This window comes from Pristiophorus japonicus, chromosome 3 (genome assembly GCF_044704955.1).
Source record: "Pristiophorus japonicus isolate sPriJap1 chromosome 3, sPriJap1.hap1, whole genome shotgun sequence".
Taxonomy (NCBI): Eukaryota; Metazoa; Chordata; class Chondrichthyes; family Pristiophoridae; genus Pristiophorus; species Pristiophorus japonicus.
The window spans coordinates 222,163,121-222,180,313 of record NC_091979.1 but is presented as its reverse complement, the minus strand read 5'-3'; the positions used below and the strand labels follow the sequence as shown (position 1 = coordinate 222,180,313).

General features: G+C 46.9%; 1 protein-coding gene across 1 annotated transcript in view; it reads left to right on the top strand.

Moving 5' to 3' along the window:
- The window catches only part of vps26a (VPS26, retromer complex component A), a 63,418-nt gene that overhangs the window by 38,529 nt on the left and 7,696 nt on the right, over window positions 1–17,193 (top strand). The window contains exons 5-8 of the mRNA XM_070876307.1: window positions 339–503; window positions 2,853–2,959; window positions 3,069–3,137; window positions 13,510–13,652. Of these exons, the coding sequence (XP_070732408.1) occupies window positions 339–503; window positions 2,853–2,959; window positions 3,069–3,137; window positions 13,510–13,652 (484 nt within the window). The remainder of the gene's footprint in view (window positions 1–338; window positions 504–2,852; window positions 2,960–3,068; window positions 3,138–13,509; window positions 13,653–17,193) is intronic.

The window sequence follows — 17,193 nt, the reverse complement described above, 5'->3', positions numbered from 1 at the left end:
GGGACCCACTTGAGCATTTTCCAGCAGGAGTTGGGAATGGCTTCCCCCACCTGCCTCGGTTCACTGTTTAGCAACCGCAGAGTCTGAATAGTGTGTGTTCAGAGCCACTAATTTATGATGACTGAATAACTAAGAGTGCATTATAGTTGTGTGGGATTCCAGGATTGTTTCCAGTCAAGTGTGTTGACATTTTTTTCATTGTATGTTGTTTTGTGGTGTCCAGGAAATCCCATCCTGTTAATGGGAATCTGGGACTTTTTGCTTTATTTTGAGCAGTATTTCTTTTCATGGAAACTCTCAAACCAGTGAACTCCTTTGTTGCATTGTTTTCCCCCCAGATATTTCCTGAAAATGACGATAGTGCGGAGCCTGAGTGACCTGGTGAAGGAGTATGAACTGATTGTGCACCAGCTTGCCACGTACCCAGATGTCAACAACTCCATCAAAATGGAAGTGGGCATTGAAGATTGCTTACACATAGAGTTTGAATACAACAAGTCCAAGTGAGTCATCCCAGTTACCTCTATTCGATTTGATTCTTTACTTCCCGCTTGTAGGTAGAACGGCTTGAATTGCAGTCTGCAATGCTGCTTGTTTAGCTGATGGGAGATGGACTTCCTGCCACTGCTTTATCTCCCTCCCTTTGCGTGTAGAAGAGGAGGAAACTAACAAAGGATTATCTTCACTCTTGCCAGCTTGACCTTGGGGTCAGCCTACAGGCTGACAAACCTTGTCTGATCGAGGCTGGCAAGTATCTGTCTTCAGCACTGGATTTCGTTGAGCGAAGCAGAAGTGGTTTACGTTTATTCAGTCCAAGACTTTGTATATCTTCTATAATGTACCTACCCCAGCTATCATTGGGGGGTACCACGCTCGTCCTCTTCTTTTATTAATCAAGCAACAATATTACATAGGATATACAGTACTGAATCAGGCTATTCGGTCCAACCAGTCCATGAGGGTGTTCCACTCGAGCCTCCTCCTGTCTTTCCTCATCTAACTCTATCAGCATAACCCTCGATTTCCTTCTCCCTCATATGCTTGTCTAGCCTCCCCTTAAATGCATCCATACTATTCGCTTCAACTACTCCTTGTGGTAGCGAGTTCCACATTCTCACTACTTTCTGGGTAAAGAAGTTTCTTCTGAATTCCCTATTGGATTTCTTGGTGACTATCTTGTATTGATGGCCTCGAGTTATGCTCTTCCCCACAAGTGGAAACATATTCTCTCTCTCTCTCTCTCTCTCTCTCTCCACTCTATCAAAACTTTAATAATTTTGAAGACCCCTATTGGGTCACCCTCAGCCTTTTTTTCAAGCGAACAGAGACCCAGCCTGTTCATCCTTTTCTGATTATATGTATACCCTCGCATTTCTGATATCATCCTTGTAAATCTTCTCTGCACTCTCTCCAGTGCCTCAATCCTTTTTATAATATGGCAATCAGATTAATATGCACACAGTACTCTGTTGGGTCTAGCCAAGGTTCGACACAGGTTTAGCATACACTACTTTTCTATTCTATCCCTCTAGAAATAAACTCTAGTACTTAGTTTACTTTTTTATGGCCTTGCTAACTTGTGTCGTAACTTTCAGTGATTTGTGTACTTGTACTCCGTGATCCCTTTGTTCCTCTCCCCCATCTCGACTCTCACCCTCCAAGTAATAAATTACCTCCCTATTCTTCCTACCAAAATGTAATACCTCCCATTTATCTGTGTTGACTACATTAATATGTGACCTTCAATCCCTTTAACATAAAGATATAGCTCCATTTTGAATTTTTTTTTTAAACAAAAGCAATTGACAAAGAATAAACTGCCTTCTCTCTGTCTCTCATACATTCATCCTGTGGGTGAACTGCCTTCTCTCTCTCTCTGGGTCTGTGTCACATGTCCACCCTGTGGGTGAACTGCCTACTCTCTCTGGGTCTGTTACACATGTCCATCCTGTGGGTGGACTGCCCCCTCTCTCTCCCTCTCTCTCCCTCTCTGGGTCTGTTCCACATTCCATCCTCTGGGTGAACTCCCTTCTCTCTCTCTGGTCTGTTATACAAGTTAATCCTATGTACTTGTAGTTTCTCTTCCTCACATCAACCTTAACGGCACCTGTTTTAATTTCCAAGACCTGAACATTTCCCATCTTTGATCTTTCCTTCAGTAAAGTTGCATTTTGCTTGTGTGAGCCTTTCTTCATGAACTTGGTCGGCAATGTCTAAAATCCTCCTGGTCACTCCTCTGGGAGCACTTCCCCATGCATAGATATTCCTTTTGAGGAAGTTGTGGAAAAGAGCATACATACTCCAGAATGGGCATCACCAGTGACAGTTTGTGCTTTCCCAGCACCTGTACTTGTGCGGTCAGCTACAAAGTTTCGGTAAGCACAGTCTCCTATGAACAGAGTCCCGTGTTGTATTCTCCAATCTTTGGGTTGGTTAGTATCTTGTAACTAGGTTGGCTTATTGTTCAGTTGTATTCACAGCAAAAAGATGTCTATAATCTGAAATGTGCAACTTATGAATGGGAGCAGCAAGTAACCAGATTAACAATTGTCCATTTGCATCAGGCACTGCCCAGGCTGCCTTCCACACGCTCCACCTCAAAAGGCAGAAAATAGTACACTGTCAGACTATATTCAGGCTAAAACTACTAGTTGAGTTGATTTACAATGAATAAGATTAGAATCCAGTAGAAATTGGTACTACTTAAACAGTATTGCTCTTAATTATAACTGAATCGTATAAGTGTTGGTTTGTGTGTGTGTGTGTATTTGAAGTTTTTTTAGATATAAAAGTGTCCATCCCAGCCTTAAGACTTGCGTTCTATACTGGTTGTGTTTTTGGTTCTTTAACAGATACCACTTGAAGGATGTGATTGTCGGAAAGATCTACTTCCTGTTGGTGAGAATCAAAATCCAGCACATGGAACTTCAGCTGATCAAAAAAGAGATCACTGGTATCGGTAAGGACAGCAACAGGAATCCAAGGGAACTGTTGCTGGATTCCATGTGTACTGCTGTTTGAGACAGGTTACATCGGTTGCCTGATGTGTCACTTTTTATTTTGATTAGGGCCCAGTACAACCACTGAGACGGAAACTATTGCCAAGTATGAAATAATGGATGGAGCTCCCGTTAAAGGTGAGGTGTATCATCATCGTAGGCTGTCCCTCGGAATCGAGGAAGACTTGCTTCCACTCTTGAAGTGAGTTCTTTGGTGGCTGAACAGTCCAATTCGAGAGCCACAGACTCGTCGCAGGTGGGACAGATAGTTGTTGAAGGAAGGGGTGGGTGGGACTGGTTTGCCGCACGCTTTTCCGCTGCCTGCGCTTGATTTCTGCACGCTCTTGGCGTTGAGACTCGAGGTGCACTTTCTTCACTTAAGGCGGTCATTGGCCAGGGACTCCCAGGTGTCAGTGGGGACATTGCACTTTATCAGGGAGGCTTTGAGGGTGTCCTTGTAACGTTTTCGCTACCCACCTTTGCTCGTTTGCCGTGAAGGAGCTCTGCGTAGAGCACTTGCTTTGGGAGTCTTGTGTCTGGCATGTGAACTGTGTGGTCAGTGCTTCAATGCTGGGGATGATCGCCTGGACGAGGACACTGATGTTGGTGCGCCTGTCCTCCCAGGGGATTTATAGGATTTTGCAGAAACATCGTTGGTGGTATTTCTTCAGTGACTTGAGGTGTCTACTGTACATGGTCCATGTCTCTGAGCCATACAGGAGGGTGGGTATTATTACAGCCCTGTAGACCATGAGCTTGGTGGCAGGTTTGAGGGCCTGGTCTTCAAACACTCTTTTTTTTCCTCAGGCGGCTGAAGACTGCACTGGCGCACTGGAGGCGGTGTTGGATCTCATCGTCAATGCCTGCTCTTGTTTGATGGTAGGCTCCCGAGATATAGGAAGTGGTCCAGGGCCGCGCGTGAATCTCGATGACTGGGAGGCAGTGCTGTGTGACGAGGACAGGCTGATGGTGGACCTTTGTCTTACAGATGTTTAGTGCAAGGCCCGTGCTTTCGTACACCTCAGTAAATACGTCGACTATGTCCTGGAGTTCAGCCTCTGTATGTACGCAGACGCAGGTGTCGTCCGCCTACTGTAGCTCGATGACTGAGGTTGGGGTGGTCTGGACCTGGCCTGCAGACGGCGCAGGTTAAACAGGTTCCCACTGGTTCTGTAGTGTAGTTCCACTCCAGCGGGCAGCTTGTTGACTGAGGTGAAAGATTGAGAAGAGGGTTGGGGCGATGACGCAGCCCTGTTTGACCCCGGTCCAGATGTGGATTGGGCCTGTGATGGATCTGTTGGTAAGGATCACGGCCTGCATGTCGTCGTGGAACAGGCGGAGGATGGTGACGAACTTTTGGGGGCATCCGAAACAGAGGCGGACGCTCCATAGACCTTTGCGGTTGACAGTGTCAAAGGCCTTTGTAAGGTCGAAGAAGGCCATGTATAAGGGCTGGCGCTGTTCCCTGCATTTTTCCTGTAAAAATCATGTCCGTTGTGCCCCGTAGGGGAAGAAATCCGCACTGTGACTCCGGGAGGAGTTCCTCTGCCACGGGAAGACGACGGTTGAGGAGGACTCCAGCGACAACTTTCCCAGTGGCTGATAGCAGGGAGATTCCTCTGTAGTTGCCGCAGTCGGACTTGTCCCCTTTTTTTTTTAAAAAGTTGGTCACGATTACTGCATCTGAGATCCCCCAGCATGCTCTCCTCCCTCCCAGATGAGAGAGATGAGGTCATGTATTCGTACCAGCAGTGCCTCTCCGCCATACTTCAATGCCTCAGCAGGAATTTCATCTGAACCCGTAGCCTTGTTTTTAAGCTATCTTATGGCTTTTTCAACCTCGTGCAGTGTTGGGGTCTTACTGAGGTGGTGGTGGTGGGTAGCATACTGCAGGATGGAGTCGAGAACACTCGAGTCAAAGGCAGAGTCTCTATTGAGATCTTCGAAGTGCTCCTTCCAGTGGGCCCTGACTGCCCTGGTGACCTTGATGAGTGTTTCCCTGTTCTTGCCCAGCAGTAGGGTGGGGCCTTGGGTGTTTGGCCCATAGGTGGCCTTGACTGCGATGAAGAATCCTCGCACATCATGGCTGACGGCCAGCTGCTGTAACTCCTGTGCTTTCTCCATCCACCACCTGTTCTTTAGGTCCTGAGTTTTTTGTTGGACCTCAGCCTTGAGCCGTCTGTAATGCTGCTTTGCTGCTCCTGCGTTGAATTGTTATTTAAGGCTCAGAAATGCCCTGTGTTTGTGATCTATTAGCTCTTGGATCCCCTGATCATTCTCAACAAACCAGTCCTGGTGTTTTCTGGCTGAGTGACTGAACGTCTCTTTGCAGGCTCTGGTTATGGAGGCCTGGTGGGCAGACCAAGTGCTGTGGGCATTCTGTGTCTCGGGGTCATCAAGGTTAGCTGTGAGGTGCTGGCTGTATAGGGCTCTCTTAGCTGGGTCCTTAAGTGCTCCAGCACTGTCATTATCTCATCCAGAGACAATCTGAAAATGCTAGAAACCTAAACACACATTGTTGGGCTACATCGGAAAAATGGGTCAGGTCAATATTAGTTGAAAGTAGTTTAGGACTGAGCAAAGCACACGAGGGTGGATCTCATTAAACTTGCCCCTCCTAAGCTCGACATCTATTTTGTTCCCCTTTCTGCCTGTCAGTGTCTTGGGATATTTTTCTATGTTAAAGGCGCTATATAAATGTAAATTATAATTGTAGCTGTCCCAAATACAGCAACTACTTTCACAAACCAGTTAGCTGCTTTTAATAATCTGAGGATCATTTAAGAGCCCTGAAGTGCTAACTGACGGATAACGTGTCAGGTGCTGGCAGTGAGTTGATGTTTGGGCCAGTGTTGACTTGTGGAGAGGGATGTTATTTGGTGCTGAAGCTTTCTCTCCTGATCAGATGTTTTTATAATTCATGGTCTCGCCACCATCCTGTAAACTTCCCACACAATGCCATGTCCCAGGATTTCTGTGTAACGGTGGCTGTGGAACTCTCTGTCCCTATGAACTGGACATGGCAGCCAGCAGGGTACTCGGCGGCTCTGAGCTGTGTCTCGAGAGAGCAATTTTGACCTGTATACCAGCAGGGTGAAATATTGGTGGGTACATGCCTGGCACTGGGGCGGGGAGTGTTGGTGTGACATGATGGGGGTAAGAGTATTGGCTAAAGCATGACTTTTCTGCTAAAGTATATTGGTAGCAATAAACTAAACCTTGTGACCATACTGTCAGCCAAAGCTGAGCCTCAACACCAAGGCAGCAGTGAGGGAGCAATTGGCTCCATGGACTGATTCGAATTTCATGCTTCTGGCTCATATCATGAATTTTAAAAACTTAACCTGACATAATTTAAAAGATTTCAATGGCATTTTCTAGCTGCCACTTGCTTAAAATGAGGGAGGGCAGAAGAATAACCCAATTCCTGCACTTCTGTAGTCCTTATCCTGATTTAAAAAAAAAATTAGTTTCTGGGATGTGGGTGGCGGTGGCACTGGCAAGGCCAGCATTTATTGCCCATCCCTAATTGCTCTTGAGAAGGTGGTGGTGAGATGCCACCTTGAACTACTGCAGTTGTTGTGGTGAAGGTACTCCCACAGTACTGTCAGACTAGCATTCTTAAAGGGAGTTCCAGGATTTTGACCCAGCGATTATGAAGGAACGATGATATATTTCCAAGTCTGGATGTTGTGTAACTTGGAGGGGAACTTGCAGGTGGTGATGTTCCCATGCACCTGCTGCCCTTGTCCTTCTAGGTGGAGAGGTCACGGGTTTGGGAGGTGCTCCCAAAGAAGCCTTGGTGAGTAGCTGCAGTGCATCTTGTAGATGGTACACACTGCAGCCACAGCACGCCGGTGGTGGAGGGAGTGAATGTTTGTTTAAGGTGGTGGATGGGGTGCCAGTCAACCAGGCTGCTTTGTCCTGGATGCTGTCGTGCTTCTTGTGTTGGAGCTGCTCTCATGCATGCATGGAGAGTATTCCATCACACTCTTGACTTGTGCTTTGTAGATGGTGGAAAGGCTTTGGGGAGTCAGGAGGTGAGACACCCGCTCTTATTGCCACAATATTTATGTGGCTGGTCCAGTTAAGTTTCTGGTCAATGGTGACCCCCAGGATGTTGATGGTGGGGGATTCGGTGATGGTAATGCCGTTGAATGTCATGGGGTGGTGGTTAGTTATGTATGCAACACCTTGTAACCAGCATTCTACCACCACCAGAGGGTGCATCTGTTGGAGTCCCAAGGGATCCCAACATCCCTAGGGAGCACTGCATATAAGCAGGCCTCCCATGCTGTGCCTGCACTCTGGAGTCAGAATAAAGAGACTAAGGTCACACTTACTCAAGTCTACAGTACTCAGTCACATTGCTTTATTTGAGACATGACAACTAGCGACTAGTAATAGATAACAAACCATAACGTGAAAATGCAGAAAACTGTTGGTATCCTGGAGAAATTCTCAGAAGGTGACGATTGGGAAGCCTTCGTGGAGCGACTCGACCAATACTTTGTGGCCAATGAGCTGGAAGGGAATGCAAACGCTGCTAAACGAAGGGTGATCCTCCTTACTGTCTGCGGGGCAACAACCTATGGCCTTATGAAGAATCTTCTTGCTCCAGTGAAACCAACAACCAAATCGTATGAAGAACTGAATGCTGTTCTGGGAGCACCTAAATCCGAAGGAGAGCGTTCTGATGGCAAGGAATTTTATACATGTTAACGGTCTGAAGGTCAGGAAGTGACGAGCTACGTTGCCGAATTAAGGCGCCTTGCAGGACATTGTGAATTCAGTGGATTCCTGGAGCAAATGCTAAGAGACTTTTTTGTGCTTGGCATTGGCCATGAGGTTATCCTTAGCAAACTATTGACTGTTGAAACACCGAACCTGAGCAAAGCCATAACGATAGCCCAGGCATTTAGGTCCATCACTGATAACACCAAACACATTTTGCAGCATAAAGATGCATCGGCAAGCAATGTCGTCTTTGGGCAGGAATGCATATGGCAGAATGTACACGCCTGCAGCTGCACGACCTCAGATGACTGAGTCTGCCATTAAGTGTGAATGCGAGGCAGTTACCACCTTGGCGCTGCGGAGGTGATCATCGAGCCCATCAATGCCGCTTCACACACTGTGCGAAGGCTGTGGAACAATGGGATACCTCTAGCGAATGTGCAGACGAGCTGCAAACCACCACGTTGCAGAGGAAAACCGATCAAACTGAACTAGAGACTCGCATCAAGGAGGCAGATACACACCTTCACCATGAAATGACCACCGATCATGTTAAAAGTTGAACTGAACGGAATTCCAGTATCCATGGAATTGGACATCGGAGTGAGTCAGTCTATCATGAACAAAAAAGGCCTTCGAGAGGCTGTGGTGCAACAAGGCACAAAGGCCCAAGCTGAGCCCTATTCATACCAAGCTGAGAACTTACACTAAAGAGCTGATCCCTGTAATTGGCAGTGCAGCAGTAAAAGTCTCCTATGATGGAGCGGTGCACGAACTACCACTATGGATTGTACCAGGAGATGGGCCCACACTGTTCGGCAGAAGCTGGCTGGGAAAAATCCGCTGGAACTGGGACGACATCCAAGCGCTTTCATCCGTCGACGATGCCTCATGCCCAGGTTTTAAGCAAGTTCCCGTCGTTGTTTGAGCCAGGCATCGGAAATTTCTCTGGGGCGAAGGTGCAGATCCACTTGGTTCCTGGTACACGACCCATCCACCACAAGGCATGTGCAGTGCCATACAAAGTGGAGATTGAGCTGAAATAGGCTGCAACGAGAGGGCATCATCGCGCCGGTTGAGTTCAATGAATGGGCCAGTCAGATTGTTCCGGTTCTCAAGGGGGATGGCACGGTCAGAATTTGTGGAGACTATAAAGTAACGATTAACCGTTTTTCGCTGCAGGACCAGTACCCGCTACCCAAGGCAGATGACCTATTTGTGACGCTGACTGGAGGGAAGACGTTCACCAAATTGGACCTGACCTCTGCCTACATGACGCAGGAGCTGGCGTAATCTTCGAAAGGCCTCACCTGCATCAACACACACAAAGGTCTGTTCATCTACAATAGATGCCCATTTGGGATTCGATCGGCAACGGCTATTTTTCAAAGGAACATGGAGAGTCTGCTAAAGTCGGTTCTGCGCACCGTGGTTTTCCAGGACGACACACTGATCATAGGTTGGGACACCATTGAACACTTGCAGAACCTGGAAGAGGTTCTAAGTCGGCTAGATTGTGTGGGACTCGGGAAGAGTTCTTGGGGAGAAGAATCGCGGCAGATGGCATCAGACCCACTGGGGCCATCAAGAACGCGCCGAGACCACAGAACGTGATGAAGCTGCGGTCGTTCCTGGGACTCCATTATTGGGGTAATTTCCTACCCAAGTTAAGCACCTTGCTAGAACCTCTACTATGCAAGGGATTTGACTGGGTATGGGGGAAATCACGAGACTGCTTTTGAGAGAGCCAGAAATCTGTTATGTTCCAACAAACTGCTTGTTCTATATGACCCATGTAAACGTTTAGTGCTCGCTTGCAATGCGTCTTCGTACGGGGTCGGGTGTGTGTTACAACAGGCAAACGAATCGGGAACATTGCAACAGGTCGCTTATGCGTCCAGGAGTTTGTCCAAGGCCGAAAAGGCCTATAGCATGATTGAAAAAGAAGCTGTAGCATGCATTTACGGGGTGAAAAAAAATGCACCAGTATCTATTTGGGCTTAACTTCGAGTTAGAAACTGACCTTAAGCCGCTCATAATCCCTTTGCTCTCTGAGAATAGTGCTAACACCAATGACTCTGCTCGCATCCAAAGATGGGCGCTCACACTGTGTGCATGTAACTATGTAATTCGCCACAGGCCAGGCACAGAGAACTGTGCTGATGCTCTCAGTCGGCTACCATTGCCCACCACTGGGGTGGAAATGGCACCGACTGCAGACTTGATCTTGGCGATGGATGCATTTGAAAACGAAGTGTCACCTGTTACGGCCTGCCAGATCAGGACCTGGACCAGCCAGGATCCTTTACTGTCCCTTGTAAAAAAAAAAAACTCTATCCTCCATGGGAGCTGTTCCAGTGTCTCAGTGGAGATGCATGAAGTGATCAAGCCGTTCCAGCGGCGCCAAGACGAAATGTCACACAGGCGGACTGTCTTTTGTGGGGTAATCGCGTGGTTTTGCCTAAGAAAGGCAGGGAAACGTTCATACGCAACCTACACAGTACCCACCCAAGCATAGTAATGATGAAAGCTATAGCCAGATCCCATGTGTGGTGGCCCAGCATCGACTCAGATTTGCAGTCTTGCGTGCGCCAATGCAACACTTGCTCTCAACTGAGCAATGCACCCAGGGAAGCACTGCTAAGTTTGTGGTCATGGCCCTCCAAACCGTGGTCTAGGATCCATGTTGACTTCGCTGGCCTGTTTCTAGGCAAAATGTTTTTGGTTGTTGTTGATGCTTATTCAAAATGGATTGAGTGTGTAATAATGTCTATAAGCACGTCCACTGCCACCATCGAAAACCTATGCGCCATGTTTGCCACGCACAGCCTGTCTGATGTCCTTGTCAGCGACAATGGACCGTGCTTCACCAGCGCTGAATTCAAGGAATTCATGACCCACAACGGGATCAAGCACGTCACATCTGCCCTGTTCAAGCCAGCATCTAACGGCCAGGCAGAACGGGCAGTCCAAACCATCAAGCAAAGCTTGAAACGCGTGTAGGAAGGCTCCCTGCAGACCCGGCTGTCCTGAGTCCTGCTCAGCTACCGCACAAAACCCCACTTGCTCACCGGGGTTCTCCTTGCCGAACTGCTCATGAAAAGGGCATTCAAAACCAGGCTCTCTCTAGTCCACCCTGATCTCCATGATCATGTCGAGGGCAGGCGGCATCAACAAAGCATGTACCATGATCGCACAAATTTGTCACGTGATATTTAAGTCTATGATCCAGTATTTGTACTCCATTATGGACATGGTCCCAAATGGCTTGCTGGCACTGTTGTAGCCAAAGAAGGGAGTAGGGTGTTTGAGATCAAACTTGCAAATGGACAAACTTGCAGAAAGCATTTGGACAAGACCAAACCAAACTGCGATTCACAGACAGCCACGAGCAACCTGAAGAGGACACCAACATCGACCCTCCGATACACACACAAGTGGCAACCAACATCACGGTTGACCACGAAGCTTAATTCATCATCCTCAGCAGCCCAGCAAAGCCAGCTGCGCAGCAGCCCAGCGAAGGCCCAACCAACTCACCTGCACCTGTGTTTGTACTGAGACAATCGACTAGGGAGCGGAAAGCCCCAGATCGTCTCTCCCTGTAAATAAGTGTATTGTTGACTTTGGGGGGAGTGATGTTATGTATGCAACGCCTTATGACCAGCATTCTACCGCCACCAGAGGGCGCATCTGTTGGAGTCCCAAGGGATTCCAGCAGGCCTCCCATGCTATGCCTGCACTCTGGAGTCAGAATAAAGAGACTAAGGTCACACCTGCTCAAGTTTACAGTACTCAGTCACATTGCTTTATTTGAGACATAACAGTTAAGACTCTGGCTTGTTGGAGATGGTCATTGCCTGGCACTTGTGTGGCGTGAATGATACTTGCCACTTATTAGCCCAAGCCTGAATGTTGTCTTGCTGCATGCGGGCATGAACTGCTTCACTATTTGAAGAGTTTCGAATGGAACTAAACACTGCAATCATCAGCAAACAACCCCACTTCCGACCTTATGATGGAGAGAAAGTCATTGATGAAGCAGCTGGTTGGGCCTAGGATACTGCCCTGAAGAACTCCTGCAGCAATGTCCTGGGGATTCACACAATAACTTGCGTAACAATAGCCCACAAACAGTAATGAAAAAAAGTTGAAAGCATCTGAAACACTTCACACATAATTTACTTGGGTGTCATGACTGTTGAATGGGTAAGTGTGGCAGCCATTTTTCACATAGGATCCCAGACAGCAAATTAGGTGGCTAGTTTCTTTGGGGGCTAGTTTGAGGTGTGCTGACTAAGAGACTAGGATATCGATTAGTGCCATGAGATCTTTGAGAGGAATGACTGGTTCATATGAGAGTTTCAACATGGAGCCCTTCAGTTACTGCTTAGAAAAAGTGGAATTTAATAGTGAATGGCTGGTCTTTTGCATTCGTGAAATAAATGCTGAGGGGAGTAAAGTATTCAAAGAACTCCCTCGTATAAAAAAAAAAAAGTGTCCAAGAAAATTACCATCCGAGTTCATTAAGCCTGACCAGTTCAGACCCTGATATGGGGTGCGGGCTGGCATTGGGGAGAACACCGGCAATTGTCTAAGATGGAGAAGATTGCTGACGTCTTGATCTTTGAGGAAGGTTCTGACTGCCTAAAAGGGACAGATGTATTTTCTATGTTGAAAGCCATTCAGATCCATTAACCTGACCTCCATAATGGGAAGAGTGCACAAGGGATTGTCATCTAGGTTTGATAAGGGGCAGGTCTCGCATGGCTATCCTCAGACTTTCTTGGGGAGGTGATTTAATGTAGTTTATCAAGACTTTGAGAAGCCTTCGATAAAGTAGCACAAGGAACTTCTTTACAATCTACAGTGTTGAAGGCAAGACCTGGATGTTGATAGCTGGCTAATGGTAGGCAACAGACATTGGTCACAAAGGACATTAGGCCAAAATGAGAAGTATTGAATGGGGGTGACCCACGCTCTGAACAGGGACTCTTTTGTGCCTAGTGTACGTAAATGACTTGGATCATTCATGGGTACAATATAAAGTGATTACATTTATAGATGATGCCAGGCCGCAGAGCCTCGATAGGTCCGTTGCGGCGGGTAAGGGATGACTAGGTCGATCCATACAAAATAAAGTTCAATTAGAACAAGTGTTCCACATCAGAAATATAGACTACATGGGTATGGTAGGACTCGTGAAGGGAGGTGGTGAGGGACCCAAGGCTATTGAGATGTAATAAGCTGTGAATGAGATGCTGGGTTATATTCTGAATCAGGGTTCAGATCCCATGGGAGCTGAGTGGTGCCCTGATCAGGCTGTAGCAGGCTTGTTGAATCTTTTTTTGTCTCTCTTTTTAGTTTAGAGCGGACTCATTGCAAATTTACTAAATCTGTAGACTTAATGTGCAAACTCTCAACTGAAGTGCCTGTTTCCTGGATCTCAACTCTGCTGCACCCTGCTCTGTACTGACTGATGAGCAGTTGGAATGGCTGTCCCCCTTTAGTAGCTGTGCTCTAGAATAATTGACTCGGGCTGCCAATCAACAAGCAGTTTTTGTTATACGAAACATTTAGAATCCAGCCACTGGGATCACCCGTGGTCCAGGCTAGTGTGTAAATATTGACCACTTGTGAGCTACCACACGGCTGTTTAATGTGGAATTGTACTCCAAGAAGCAGTGCCTTTTGGGGGAGATGGGGAGGTTGCAATACTGTCTAAAGCTGGCTTGTTCATGCCAATGTAAACTGTTTTTGTTTGTATATGAAGGTGAATCCATTCCAATCAGACTTTTCCTGGCCGGATATGATCTAACACCAACAATGAGGGATGTAAACAAGAAATTCTCTGTGCGCTACTTCTTAAACCTGGTTCTAGTCGATGAGGAAGACAGGCGGTACTTCAAACAGCAGGTATGTCATAAGACGGAGGAAAGTGAGGAGGAGCTGCGGAGGGCGGGGCCAAAAATAGAGTAATGCACTGTGTGACTGGCTAGCCCATATGTACAGGTCCAGTTCAATTCCCAGTCGCCACTGTGTTGTACATGCAGGGTGAGGATCGGATGGTCAAATAGCTAGCCAACTGAGTTGCTTACTGTAGACTAGGCATGTGTGGGTGGGGGGATCGGAGCGGGTTCCTTTCCCTTACCTGAATGACATTAGTCAACCACCAGTTGGGATTTTCTTAGCCACTTAATTTGGTTCTACCCACATTGTAATAAACTTAATTTCATAATTTGTCATAGTAGAATTTGAACTCTTGTCTCGGTTCTTGTCTTGGTCGTCACCAACCACAATTACCATTTATATAGCACGTTTAACATCATAAAACATCCCAAGGTGCTTCACAGAAGTGCTATCAAAAAATACAAAATTTGATACCAAGCCATATAAGGATCTGTTGGGGCAGATGACCAGCTTGGTCAGAGGTAGGTTTTAAGGAGCATCGTAAATGATGAAAGAGAAAGTAGAGAGGTGGAGAGGTTTAGGGAGGGAATTCTAGAGCTTAGGACCTAGGCAACTGAAGGCACGATCGCCAATGGTAAAGCAATTAAAATTGGAGATGTTCAAGATGCCGGAATTGGCAGAGGGCAGAGATCTCAGGGAAATTATAGTGCTGGAGGAGATTAGAGATATGGAGGGATTTGAAAATGAGGATGACATTTTTAAAATTGAGGGGTTGCTTAACTGGGAGTCAATGTAGGGCAGCGAGCACAGGAAAGATGCGTGAGCGGGACACGGGTGGTAGAGTTGGATAACCAAGTTTATGGAGAGCAGATCAAGGGAGGCTGGCCAGGAGTGAGTTGGAATAGTCAAGTCTAGAGGTAACAACGGCATGGATGAGGGTTTCGAACAGACTTGGTCAGCCTTACAGTTGCTGGGGAGAGAGATTGAATCGGTGGCAAGAGAATGGAGTTTGTTGCTTAAGACGATGGCTTCGGTTTCCCGATATTTAATTGGAGGAAATTTCTGCTCATCCAGTGCTGGATGTCGGATAGCAATGCACAAGGTTCTGCCGCTCCATTTAAAATCTTGTCTTTCCTTTCCCGATTCCAAAATGGACGACTTCACATAATGCATTAAACTCCATTTGGCCATCCTGCTAGTATCTCTGTATCTCTCCCTCTCCCCCTCCCTCCCCTTCCCTCTCCCTCTCTCATCTACCACCACTCACCATACCTCTACTTTAAGAATCTTCCTTTTTACCATCCTTCACTTTCTGTCCTAAATGGCCACTGTGATATCTTGCGACACAGAGACCTGCACAATATGGCTTCCGGATAAAAACTGTGTAGAGTACATGGCTTTATTGTTATTACATCAATAGTCCACTAAGTGGCCCTACAACACTTCTCCCTCCTTATTGAAGAAGTTAATCAAAACAATCATTGTACATGACTTGCATGGTATACACAACTCTTCATATACATTTCTCAAATGGAACCCATTTTATGTTTCCAAATTGTACTGTAAAATTCTGTAAAACAAAAGATAGGAACTTCTTTTTGATCTTTACAGGTTAAACTTAACCACTGGTTTTCTGTTTTAAGAACATAATAAGAACAGGAGTAGACCATATGGCCCCTCAAGCCTGCTCCGTCATTCAATAAGATCATGGCTGATCTGATTATGGACTCGGCTCCACTTCCCTGCCCGCTCCCCATAACCCCTTATCATTTAAGAAACTGTCCATTTCTGTGTATCCGCCTCCAGCTCCTGACAGACCGCATTGCGGCACTGGAGCTGCGAGTGGATTCACTCTGGAGCATCCACGATGCTGAGAATGACGTGAATAGCACGTTTAGCGAGTTGGTCTTACCACAGGTTAAAGGTACACAGCCAGATAGGGGGATGGGTGACCAACAGGAAGAGCAGTGCAAGGAAGGTAGTGCAGAGGTCCCCTGCAGTCATCCCCCTGCAAAACAGATACACTGCTTTGGGTACTGTTGAGGAGGATGACTCATCAGGGGAGAGCAGCAGTAGCCAAGTTCATGGCACCGTGGGTGGCTCTGCTGCACAGGAGGGCAGGAAAAAGAGTGGGAGAGCGATAGTGATAGGGGATTCGATTGTAAGGGGAATAGAAAGGCGTTTCTGCGGCCGCAACCGAGACTCCAGGATGGTATGTTGCCTCCCCAGTGCAAGGGTCAAGGATGTCTCGGAGCGGGTACAGGACATTCTGAAAAGGGAGGGTGAACAGCCAGTTGTCGTGCATATAGGTACCAACGATATAGGTAAAGAAAACGGGATGAGGTCCTACGAGATGAATTGAGGGAGCTAGGAGCTAAATTAAAAAGTAGGACCTCAAAAGTAATAATCTCAAGATTGCTACCAGTGCCACGTGCTAGTCAGAGTAGGAATCGCAGGATAGCTCAGATAATACGTGGCTTGAGCAGTGGTGCAGAAGGGAGGGATTCAAATTCCTGGGACATTGGAACCGGTTCTGGGGGAGGTGGGACCAGTACAAACCAGACGGTCTGCACCTGGACAGGACCGGAACCAATGTCCTAGGGGGAGTGTTTGCTAGTGCTGTTGGAGAGGAGTTAAACTAATAGGGCAGGGGGATGGGAACCTATGCAGGGAGACAGAGAGAAATAAAATGGAGTCAGAAGCAAAAGATAAAGGAGAATAGTAAAAGTGGAGGGCAGAGAAACCCAAGGCAAAAAACAAAGGGCCACATTACAGCAAAATTCTAAAGGGGCAAAGTGTGTTAAAAAGACAAGCCTGAAGGCTCTGTGCCTCAATTCGAGAAGTAATAGGAATAAAGTGGACGAATTAACTGTGCAGATAGCAGTTAACAGATATGATGTAATTGACATCACGGAGACATGACTCTAGGGTGACCAAGGCTGGGAACTCAACATCCAAGGGTATTCAACATTTAGGAAGGATAGACAGAGAGGAAAAGGAGGCGGGGTGGCGTTGCTGGTTAAAGAGGAAATTAATGCAATAGTAAGGAGGGACATTAGCCTGGATGATGTGGAATCAGTATGGGTGGAGCTGCGAAATACCAAAGGGCAGAAAACGCTAGTGGGAGTTGTGTACAGACCACCAAACAGCAGTAGTGAGGTTGGGGACAGCATCAAACAAGAAATAAGGGATGTGTGCAATAAAGGTACAGCAGTTATCATGGGTGACTTTAATCTACATATTGATTGGGCTAACCAAACTGGTAGCAATGCGGTGGAGGAGGATTTCCTGGAGTGTATTAGGGATGGTTTTCTAGACCAATATGTCGAGGAAACAACTTGAGAGCTGGCCATCCTGGGCTGGGTGATGTGTAATGAGAAGGGACTAATTAGCAATCTTGTTGTGCGAGGCCCCTTGGGGAAGAGTGACCATAATATGGTAGAATTCTTTATTAAGATGGAGAGTGACGCAGTTAATTCAGAAACTAGGGTCCTGAACTTAAGGAAAGGTAACTTCGACGGTATGAGGCGTGAATTGGCTAGAATAG